The 11,501-nt window shown below is 43.1% G+C and overlaps 1 protein-coding gene across 1 annotated transcript in view; it reads right to left on the bottom strand.

Annotated features, from left to right (window-relative positions):
- The window catches only part of Ttc27 (tetratricopeptide repeat domain 27), a 136,542-nt gene that overhangs the window by 103,391 nt on the left and 21,650 nt on the right, over positions 1 to 11,501 (bottom strand). The window contains exons 6-9 of the mRNA XM_029531208.1: positions 10,454 to 10,618; positions 7,404 to 7,537; positions 2,784 to 2,896; positions 381 to 447 (exon numbers count right to left, since the gene is read on the bottom strand). Of these exons, the coding sequence (XP_029387068.1) occupies positions 381 to 447; positions 2,784 to 2,896; positions 7,404 to 7,537; positions 10,454 to 10,618 (479 nt within the window). The remainder of the gene's footprint in view (positions 1 to 380; positions 448 to 2,783; positions 2,897 to 7,403; positions 7,538 to 10,453; positions 10,619 to 11,501) is intronic.

The following is an 11,501-nucleotide window of genomic DNA, read 5'->3' as shown; positions in this document are numbered from 1 at the left end:
CCCCCAGAGCTCATGTCTCTAGCTGCATATGTAGCAGAAGATGGCCTAATCAGCCATCATTGGGAAGAGAGGCCCCTTGGTCTTGCAAACTTTATATGATCCAACACAGGGGAAGGCCAGGGCCAAGAAGTGGGAGTGGGTGGGTAGGGGAGCAAGGACAGGGGGAGGGTATAGGGAACTTTCGGGATAGCATTTGAAATGTAAATAAAGAAAATATCTAAATAAAAACAAACAAACAAACAAACAAACAAAAAACCTGGCAGGCTACGCACCCCTGATTTCCTTAGCTGGCAGTTTTTCAGCTTAAGGAAGAGCACACCAGAGTCAAAATAATCTACAAGGAAAAAGAAGGAACTGGAGAGAGTGAGGCCATTACTCACCGACGTGAAGGCCAGCAGCTCCTCCTCCGTGAGCTTATGAACCGGGTTGTTCTTCTGGAAATTTGTGCTTTGAATTAAAAAAAAAAAAAAAATCCTAAGATACATGTTGTAGCTAATTAAAAATAACTCTTAAAGAAACCATTATTTCTTAAAATACATATTTTAAGTCACATACTAAAGTGCTATGCAACATATACAGGTATTGAAACAAACTTGCAAAAGATAATAATAAAAACTCTGAAAATATAACAGCTGATATCAAAAATATCAAAATAATTTATCTTATTAGAAAAACAAAGAAATCCAGTGGTAGCTGGGTATGGTGGCACACACCTTTAATCCCAGCACTCAGGAGGCGGATCTCTGAGTTTGAGGCCAGCTTGGTCTACAGAGTGAGTTCCAGGACAGCCAAGGTTACACAGAGAAACCCTGTCTCGAAAAACCAAAAAAAAAAAAAAAAAAAAAGAAAAGAAAAAGAAAAAAGAAATCCAGTGGCTACAAGATGGATGAACAGGTCAAGGTACTTGCCATGATACGCACCCTCCAAAACTCAAAGGTAAAAAAAGCTAAGGAAACCCAAGCTATGCTATTAACCCAAGACAGTGGAGACTACTGACTCCTATTTATTAAACATCTACCACTGAGAAATCCCATGTATGACACCCAGACACCTTAAAATCTGTAAGTCACCTGAGTGTGGAACACCGGACATTCTAAGATGCTGATGACAGGGTCTAATGAGCACAAACACTGGGCAATCAGGAATTAGGTCAGCATTCACATACCCCTAGCTCAGTAATTCCATTCTAGATCATACAGCCCAGAAAAAAACAAAAATCAATGAATGTGTGGCCCAGAAATGATACACAAAAATATTCACTATACTAGAAAAACTGAAAAGAATCAAAAACATCCAAATGGAAGATGACAGATAGTGACATATTCACCCAGCGGAATGCTGCTGTATAAATTAAATTTTTCTAATTAATTAATTTAATCTGCAGCTGCAGATTAAAACACAAACCACAGAAACACAATAAAGGCAGTAAATCACCGGGAACTACAGAAAGCAGGAAAGCAAGCAAATGGAAGTCCTCAGCGCTAGGGATATAGACCCAAGAGTAAACATGACCTTAAAGGCCAGAAAATGACAATCCTAAAGCTTAGGGTAGCATTTTCTCCGAGTAGAACAGAGGGAGACGTGGAAAAAGAAGTACACAGGTTTAACATCTGATGTTTGCAGCCTTCTAGTTCACCATTTACACATTACTGTTTAACACGTAACTTAAATTCACATATCAATTACTCTGCATGTAGATATTAGATATACAGATTAGGAATGTGGTGTGGTGGCTCCCACCCAAAACCTCAGCACCGCAGAGGCTGATGCTGAAAGACTGCTGCAAGTGTGAGACTAGCCTGGCACCCACACTCTACCTCCTGTTCCAGGGGATCTGACACCCTCACATAGACACAGGCAGAGATAGCTGTGAGCTGTCATGTGGGTGCTGTAAATTGAACCCAGGACCTCTGGAAGAACAGCCAACACTCTTAACCGCTGACCATCTCTCCAGCCCCTTGCACACTCCTTTAATCCCAGCACTTGGGAGGCAGAGGCAGGGAGATCTTTGAGTTTGAGGCCAGCCTGGTCTACAGAGTGAGTTCCAGGACAGCCAGGGCTACACAGAGAAACCCTGTCGCAAAAAGAAAAAAAAAGAGGGGGGTGATATATGTGTCTGTGTGTATATATGTGTACATATGTGTATGTGTATATGTATATGTATACACATGTGTGTGTGTTTGTGTTTAAATATTATACATGCTATACATATATAATGCACCCACACATAGATTTCTTTGGAGGTCCAAACGGTCATTCTCATCTGGGGAAGCGGTGCATTCAAGAACAGTGCATGCCATGCAAACCTACGACCCTGAGTTCAGCTCCCCAGCACCCACAAAAAAGCCAGTTGTGATCATGTGCATCTGTAACCTAGTCCTATGAGGACAAGGAGGGGATCCCCTTTTATAGGCAACACATAGGTGAGCATCAGGTTCAGTGAGAAATCCTGTCTGAAGAAAGATAAGATTGGGGAGCACTGGTGTGAACCCCCACAGACCACCTCTGCTTCTCCATGCATCTCACACACACAAGCACTCTCACCTATTATTTAGGATTTTATTAAAAATCTACACCCAGTTGAAGATAACCAAAGACTAAGAAAAGGAGTTGCAAACTCAATGGGTTCTGAACCTCTGATCCTTTCATTTGTAGCCCAAGAAGTCTCCACCTTCACAGGCCACACAATACCTACTTTACTAGGAGATTTTGATGAAGATCTTCTCAAACTCAGGGGACAATCGTCAAAGTGTTCAACACAGCCAAGTCAGTCATTAACGTACCAGACTCCAAGGATCACAGCAAGCTCCTCCGCACACAGGTCCGGCATCTGAAACCGTTCACTATCTGCTAACTTTATTTCATTCAGAACAGTATCATCGTTGAGCTCAAGATTCTGGTGGGACACAGAAGAAAATAGAACAAAAGTTACATTTCATTCACTCATTCATTCATTCATTCACTCATTCATTAGACTGCTAAAGGAAATGATATTGATGCTTGCTGGGTTTTTTGGAGGGAGGTAGGGGTACATTATTTTTATTTTTATTTTCTCTGGAGTTTTTGTTTTGTTTGGCTTGGTGTCCTGTCTCTTGTTGGTATTTAAAACAGGGTTTCACTATGTGGCCCTGGCTGGCCTGAACTCACTAGGTAGACCAAGATAGTTTTAAACTCACAAAGGTCTCCCTGCCTCTGCCTCCTGAATACTAAGATTTTGAGGAATGTAGCACCATATCCTATGTAACACACCCTTCTGAATTTTTAAAGATTATATAATGTCTAAATGTGGTCAACATACTGTTTCTAGTGGAATGTATTTACCTTGTAGAAAGATTTACCATGTGCACCTTGGTGGACATGACAGTGGTGGAGACTGACAGTAGTCACTACTAACTGATCAAGAAGAACCTCTGCAGGGTAACCCCACCCCCTGTCCCCACCGACTTACACTGTCTTACTGGCCATCCCTATCACCAGCCCTCTTTCTACCCTGTCTACCATCACTGGAGGGATATGAATTCATCCCTGTGGTCATGGTTCTCGTCACATCATGAGAGTGGCCCAGCAGCCCAGGTACCACGGCCTGTCTGCCTCCCTCATCACTCAAACCGATGCCGAGAAGGTGGACTGCCAATACAACCCTAGCCCTTCTGAAGCGATGGGGTCAGACACCCTCCTGTCCTCAGCAACAAAGCCATTACTCCCACGGGCTAAACTACTTTATGGCAAAGCATAGTTTTTGAAAGTACTTTTCATCAATAAATCTGGTCTATTTGAAAATATATAAGGAAAATAAGTCTTAAAAACTAAAAAGGACTAATGCTGATACTTCAAAAAAGACCATCTATAAATAGCCAATCAAGACACCAAATGTCCTTAAGAAGGACTGGAACAGTGGCTCAGCAGGTACTGGCACTCACTCCCAAACTCAGTTCCTGGAACTCACATAGTAAATCCCAAGCCCTCGCATGTGGATCGCTGTCAATCGCAGGTGAGGGCAGGTGAGATATAAGACTAAATAAAGTCTGTGGTTGGGCAATGAAAAAGGTAGGTGGGGCTAAGAATTTCAGAGAGATGGGACAGGGGACAGACAGACAAGGACAGAGAAAGACGGAGAAAGAGGACAAACCAGATCCACATGGCTTGAAATAGCCACAGGTAGCTATGAAGATCATAGAAGAGCAATAGCGTAATGAAGGGCAATTTGTCCAGTCTAGGAGCGCAGTTTGTGTTAATATCAATCTAGGTGGACAGCTTGGTTTATTTATATCAATTGGGTCTGAGTTCACTGCAGGGTGTTCTGTGGGTTGAGAATTTACTGATATAAATCTGACTGATAACTTACAAGCCTCTGGAGATTTTATTTGACTGGGTTACAGGGATTTGTGACAGTTAGCCACAGGGGTTGGATGACTGAGAACAACAGCGGGATGAGGGCGGGGAGACAGTGATAGCGTGAAGTGATTTTTTTTATAAATGATTACATGCAACACATGTAAGCAGTCACAACTGCTAGGGAGAGAGAGGTTCTCCAACAGGCCAAGCGGCCTGCAAGTAGTGTGAGGAGCTTAGGGATCACCCATGCTGTGGTGGGCTCCTGAGTGACGCAGACGCCTTTGAGACATCCATGTCCCTCTAGGTAACCCTTCGCCATGTTCCTCTAAGTCCCTCATAAATGTACTGCTTCCAAAGCCAGGCCTGGGTGAAACCATTTCTTTTGTCTTTTTTCTATGTGCTACCTGAAGTGAAGAGACAGTTGTTCACATCTCCCCAGGAAAGCCACACAACATCAAATTAATGTCATATAATACAGGAATGACCCTTATTGACAGAAATCACAAGGGCATCTCAACAGGAGCAGTAAAGGCCTTTGTCACAGCTCACTGTCTACTCATGATAAATGTCCTGAAGAAACCAGGAAGAGAATCAACACATCTCAGCCTGCAAACAACTCTAATAATCATATATATATATATATAAAATTTTTTTCATTCTAACAGTTCTTTTCCTTTAAAGAACCTAAACTCATACACCAAGGTCATCTGCTGACCTCACATACAGTCTGCTCACAGACACACACACACCATACATACATATCATGAAAGATTTAACTTTTGTGTGACTGGACTTCAGAACTAAATCTCTTTTCAAAGATACTGTCCAAGCCTAAAGATCAGACTCCAATTGGCAGCCTAAAGTTTAATGAGGGTCTTAGGCAGGACTGAGAACAGAGAGGAGGAAATTAAGGATGAGTGTACTCATTACACATTCTCTGGCTAGTGTTAACCACAGCAGCACGCACATACACAGTTCAGTTACAGCGCCACATCCTCAAGGAAGTAATGTCCGGTTCTGTATTTCTATGACCCTCTCCTTTATTCACTCTTCTAGAACCAATAACTGTTCCCTAAGAAAGCTACCACAAAAGAGACGGTGAACTGGAACTCACCCAGTGTTCTTATCAGTGGTGTCTGTACCAGCTACATGTCGACACAAGCTAGAGCCATCACAGAGAAAGGAGCCTCAGGTGAGGAAAGGCCTCCATGAGGTCCAGCTGTAGGCATTTTCTCAGCTAGTGATCAATGGTGATGATGCAGCCCACTGTGGCTGGCACTACTTTGTGGCTGGCACTACTTTGGGCTGAATTCTATAAGAAATCAGGCTGAGCAAGCCAGGGGGAACAAGGCAGTAAGCAGCACCCTCCATGGCCTTTGCATCAGCTCCTGCCTCCAGGTTCCAGTCCTGCTTGAGTTCCTGTCCTGACATCTTCCAATGATAAATTATGATCTAGAAATGTAAACCCTTCCCTCCCCTCCTTGCTCTTTGGTCATGGTGTTTCATCACAGCACTAAAACCTTGACTAAGACAATCCTCAGAATGAACTGAATGCCAGCTCTTCCATCTCTCTCAGCCCTCGCCCTAGCCTCTCCCTGTGGCATTAGCCTCAGAATAAAACACAAATTTGGTACTTAGTGTACTTAAGGTAAGTTTACTTACAGGTTCCAAAGTGACGCATACCAAAGCATGGCCACTAAAGACATTACAGAGAATAAAAGGACAATTAAAAGCTGTAGATGTGGGGCTGCAGAGATGGCTCAGGAGTGATGAGCAGAGCCTGCTCTCCCAGAGGAACCAGCTTCCATTCCCACCACGCATGTGGCAGCTCCAGTTCAGAGGATCCAATTCCCTCTGTTGGTTTCTGTGATCACTACACACATGTGGTACACAGATATATGTGCAGGCAAACACCCATACACATAAAGTAAAAATAAACCCTTAAAAAATTAACATATAAAACTCTAAGTGTGGGAATCTCTGGAAAATGAAGATATGTTTATGGCCTCCATGAAAGCAAGCATCGTAGACTCTTAAGTTCAAGCCACAAGAAAAGAATTCATTAGACATGGCCAAAGCATACAAAGCAGCAAGCAACCTAATAATGGCCAAGGTGAAGGCAGATCGTGGAATTTCTGTAGTTAGGAGAAGCCTGAGAAATGACAGGTCTCTGAATGTTTAAAAAAAAAAAAAAAAACCACAGAAAACCAAATAAAGGGACTAACATAGAGCTGGGTGTGGTGGCTCATGCCTACCATCCCAGTGTGGGGAGCAGGGACAACCCTGAGTGAGCAAAGCCCTGAGCATTGCTGACAGGGGCACCATCAAGCCAAGAACTCCAGGGATTGCCTCAGACCTACAGGAAAATGGCAGCATGGGCCAGGCCCCAAAGAAATGGCAAAGCTGTCGTCAGGAGCCCAAGGATAAGTGCTAACAGGCTACCGAGCAGTGTGTGTAGAGATTAGCAACTGCCCCTTCCTGTTCCTGGATGTTCACAGCCTAAGACTGTTCACCGACAGATTCCCTATCCAGACTAGCTAAGCCCTCCCCAACCCTGTGCTGCAGACACGCTACAGACCCAGGGTACAGAAGGAGCAGATCCCCACCTGATCCCAGCTTTACTGCATATGTCCATGTCACTGTCCTTTCTCCATTCCCTCAACACCCCCAACCACCACCACCAGAGTTCCATGACCCAAGCCAGCTGGGTTGTGGCACGCCAGCACTTAAGAAGCTAAAGTAGGAGAGACAGAGCTAAAGGCCAGCCTTGGTTACATAGCCAGTCCCTGCTTCAAAAAGAAAAAAACAAAATAAGATCTATGGGTACGGCAGTAGTAGTAGTGTGTGTTAGTCTGTCTGCCTTCTGTATGTCAAGGCAACACAGCAGCACTGCTACCTCTGCCTACTACACTGTAAGGGAGCTGTGCTGACTGCGGGCACGGCTGGCACCCATGGCAGTAAAATGCTTATGCCCATTTTAGGTAAAAAATAAGCCACGTCACAAAGGTCCTCACAGTCTCTTCTCATCACTCACCCCCTGAAACAGTGACAGGAACTAAACAACTCACCTTGGCTAAACACTCCTGGGGCGTGGGTGCTGGGCTGAACTCACAACTGGAAGGGACATCCTCTTTTCTCTGGACATCTACAATCAGCTGTGCCACATAATTTTCCTGGAATCGTGTCCTTTTTCCCAAAGCACCTGAAAATTAAAATAAAATCTTATCTGTGGATTTGTCAGGCAGATTTATAGTACAATCACATTGACTGATATTTTCAGAGTGCTAAAGTATTTTCTCCATGCACATATGAAAGACCTAATGATGTTAAAATTACTTCAGATAATCCGAGTCAATGAACTATGGTGCCAAGTCTCACACCCAGGATTTCTGGCATGAGATTCTCAGTCTCCATTTTTGTTTATTTTTATTCTCTGCTGAAAAGAGTAATGTAAGTACTGTGGGTAGAATTCACACATACACATCACACACATATGGAAAGACGGGCTGACACTTGTCACCACTCACTCAGGATCACAGGATCCTCTGCATTAAAGCCAGCACTTCACTGGGGCCTCAGCTGCTAAATCCCAGGCGAGCCCATCTGGCTTCTCATGATACCAGCATTTCTTCTTTATATCTCTGAAATAATACACTGCAGAGAGCTATTTTCAGACCACTTTGAAGAGAAGCAAAAGTTTCACCATCCATTCTCTGGAAGATGTGAGATTACTGAGAGCAGCTGACAAAATCTGCTTCCTCCACTGAGAGGACTCTGGCCGAGTCACTATCAACCCTGTAGACACGTCATGCGAGGATTGCCACTGAAGGGGCTTCAGAGCTTATTTATAGTAAGTCTATAGCTGAGTGGGAAAAAACAATCTGGTTCTCTTTCTTCTATTTTATTTTTCTTTTATATTTTTAAGCTCTTCACCTCGACTTTGGGAAAAAAGATCTGTAATATCCATTAAATATACCACTGATTAAAACTGTCATTAATACTTAAGTAATCCCCTAAAAGTCTCCTATAACAAAAATATTTTTTAAAAAAATCTCTGAAATGAACCTCATAAAATTATTACATGTAACTATACTTTCAAATCCAGACAAAACTGCAGGTTATTTATGGAATTGTTCCAAAAACTATAAACTAGATGTTAAATAACTTTTCCCACACAAACACTGTAATAAACGATGGCTAAGGTCCAATAAAGTCATATAAGACTCATGATACAGCCACAGGATTCTACTGAGTAATACTGACTCAGCAAGACGCACCGAGCACTGGGGCTGAGAACAGGCCTACGGGATGATCTAGATCTAGCATGGGACAACAGTCTCAGAGATGATCAGCCTGAAACCTGTGAGCTGGTGATGTTGGCTCTCATCAGTCATCCAATACATACTACAATAGATTAGGACACAGCAGAACGTCATACAAAGCAGAGTTTCCTATCTGGCACTCAGAAGAAACAACAGAAGACAAGAAAAATTCTGTAACTCATTCACTCTTTCAACATACACATACAGTACACATCCTGTATAGCTTCACAAGGTTAACTAACTAGGGAGAGGAGGAGGGATAAAGAAAATGATAGACACGTGGGCACATGGACAGAATAGCTGGAATCAGATGGTATGGGCCCTAGGATGCAGAAGCCACAGCACCCCAGAAGCTCAGCATGGTCAGTATATACAGCTGAACAAGGAGGCAGGGTGATTACACGAGCTGAACAAGGAGGCAGCATTTTGGGTAAGTGCAGGCTATGTAGGGGCGTGGTCTGCAAGCTGTAAACATCTCAGTGGAGAAAGCTCAGTGGACACTTTCTGCACACTGTCAACAGTCACACTAGAACCTGAGGAAGGCTCTGCCATTGGTCTAAGCCTCAAGGCTTTGCCTCCCCCTTCCACTCCCCCTTCTCCCACCCCACACCCCCACACACACTCCCACCATAAGACTGAAGCACTGGTCCCTGACATGGCCACGTCCTTGTCAAAAAAAAAAAAAAAAAATCCACTCGGAACTTAATTTGTTCCTTGCAATATTGAGTACCTTTTACATTTCAGTTGGCCTCTCTCCCACCCTCCCTCCCTCCTTTCCTCCCTCTCTCCCCCCTCCACCTCCCCCCCACACACACACACACACACAACTCTCCTCTCTCTGCCTTGGCTGTTCTGTAGATCAGGCTGGCCTTGAATTCACAGATCTACCTGCCTTTCCCTCCCGAGTGCTTTTCCCTCCCGAGTGCTGAAATTAAAGGTGTGTTATTCATTTATTTACTTTTATTTTATATACATCAGTGTTTTGCCAGCACATATGTCTGAATGCGGGTATCAAATCCCCTGAAACAGGAGTCACAGACAGTTGTGAGCTGCCATGTGCTGGGAATTGAACCCCGGTCCTCTGGAAGAGTAGTCAATGCTCCTAACCACTGAGCCATCTCTCCAGCCCTCGATGGTATTCTCAAGCACTGAAGATAGACCTAAGAAATACAATATGGAATGCAACAAAGGATAGAAACAACATCTACAAGAACGGGCACTACACAGGGGCAGGGCTAAACTGGGGAGTCAAGAGAGGTCTTTGAAGGTTTATACCAGAACCGAATGATCCAAGGTCCATTCCTATACTGCCTGGCTGCAGTGACTAAAAAGCAAGGAATGGGCTCTATGAAAAAAGACAACATGTAATTCCAAATTTGTTCTAAAGAATTTTTAGATAAAATCTTTAAAATGTATTGTAAAATAAAAAACAGGTAGGCTCTAGAAAATTAAATACTAGACCAAATATGGTAGGGCATCCCAAATTCCAACACTAAGGAATCTAATTCTAGACTATCACAAGTTCAAGGCCAGTCTGAGCTATATATAAAAAACAACATCTAGAGGATGGAGGATTATAAACCCAGCCTAACAAGTTTGCTTAATACCTTGAGGAAAAAAAAAATCAAAAGGGCCGGAGAGAGAGCTCAGCTGAAAAAGGCTATAGCTCACAACCAAATGACAAAACAAAGAACAAAAAAAAAAAAAAATCAAATGCAAAATACAATACAAACTGCCAGCATACACTAGCTTTACTGTAAAATTAAACTGAGTGTCCGTGAGAGGCCAAGTCTTACCTGTCAGGCCAATCTGTAACCTGCTGATGTCTTCAGCGGTACTGAACTGGTCTTTTGCTTCTTTATATTCATAATAATATAAAAATACATGTGCACATTCCAGATGAAATTGAATAGCCAAAAGTCGACCTGAATCTCCTTCAAATAAATTCTCTTGTTTCATCACTGTGAGACAAAAGATGAAACATTAAAAACTAGGATGCATGCAATGTAGAGTCCCTAACAGTAAAGTATACATCACAGGGTTTAAATTATTTTGAAGTTTTTTAAATACAGAAAGGAACACAAATACAACAGTGGTCAACAGCTGAGATTCTCTGAGATTTATATGTTCCAAATGTACAGCTAAGGCTCTATTCCATAGCCTCTGTACCCACACGATCAGTCTTAGGAGATGCTATTCACAACACTGACCCTTGCTAGGAACCGGACTTAACCATCCTATAGAAACATGGCCAGAAAAATGGGAACATAGGATGCTGAGTCAAAGTACCAAACCAATCTGTAAGTTACACACCATAGAAAATCTGAAGAAGGAAGGTCAGCCGAGTTCACTTCATAGAAAATTCAGGGTTTCTCCCTTGAGAATGGAAGCATGCATGTTTGTGTGTAAATAAGTATCAAATACAGAATAAGTAGTGGCTTAGCAGTCAGATTCGAATTTATTTCTGTAACTACTTGAGGTAAACTATGGAGCCAGTGAGATGGTTCACTGGACACAGGTGCTTACCACCAAACCTGAAGACCTGAGTTCAATCCCTACTGTTGGCATCAAAAGACCAGTTTTGCAGATTGGCTCCAAACTTAGGATGTCGAACCTGTTGCTAGGTGTCATGTCACATACCTTTGCAAAGCCCACTCCCCACACTCACCTGTGAACAGATTATGTCACAGCCTTTATAAAAGACAGTTTTCCGCCGGGCAGTGGTGGCGCACGCCTTTAATCCCAGCACTTGGGAGGCAGAGGCAGGCGAATTTCTGAGTTCGAGGCCAGCCTGGTCTACAAAGTGAGTTCTAGGACAGCCAGGGCTACACAGAGAAACCCTGT

This window comes from Mus pahari, chromosome 18, assembly GCF_900095145.1.
Source record: "Mus pahari chromosome 18, PAHARI_EIJ_v1.1, whole genome shotgun sequence".
In the NCBI taxonomy this organism is placed as follows: domain Eukaryota; kingdom Metazoa; phylum Chordata; class Mammalia; order Rodentia; family Muridae; genus Mus; species Mus pahari.
The sequence above is the reverse complement of the archived record's forward strand: the minus strand, read 5'-3'. Positions and strand labels throughout refer to the sequence as shown.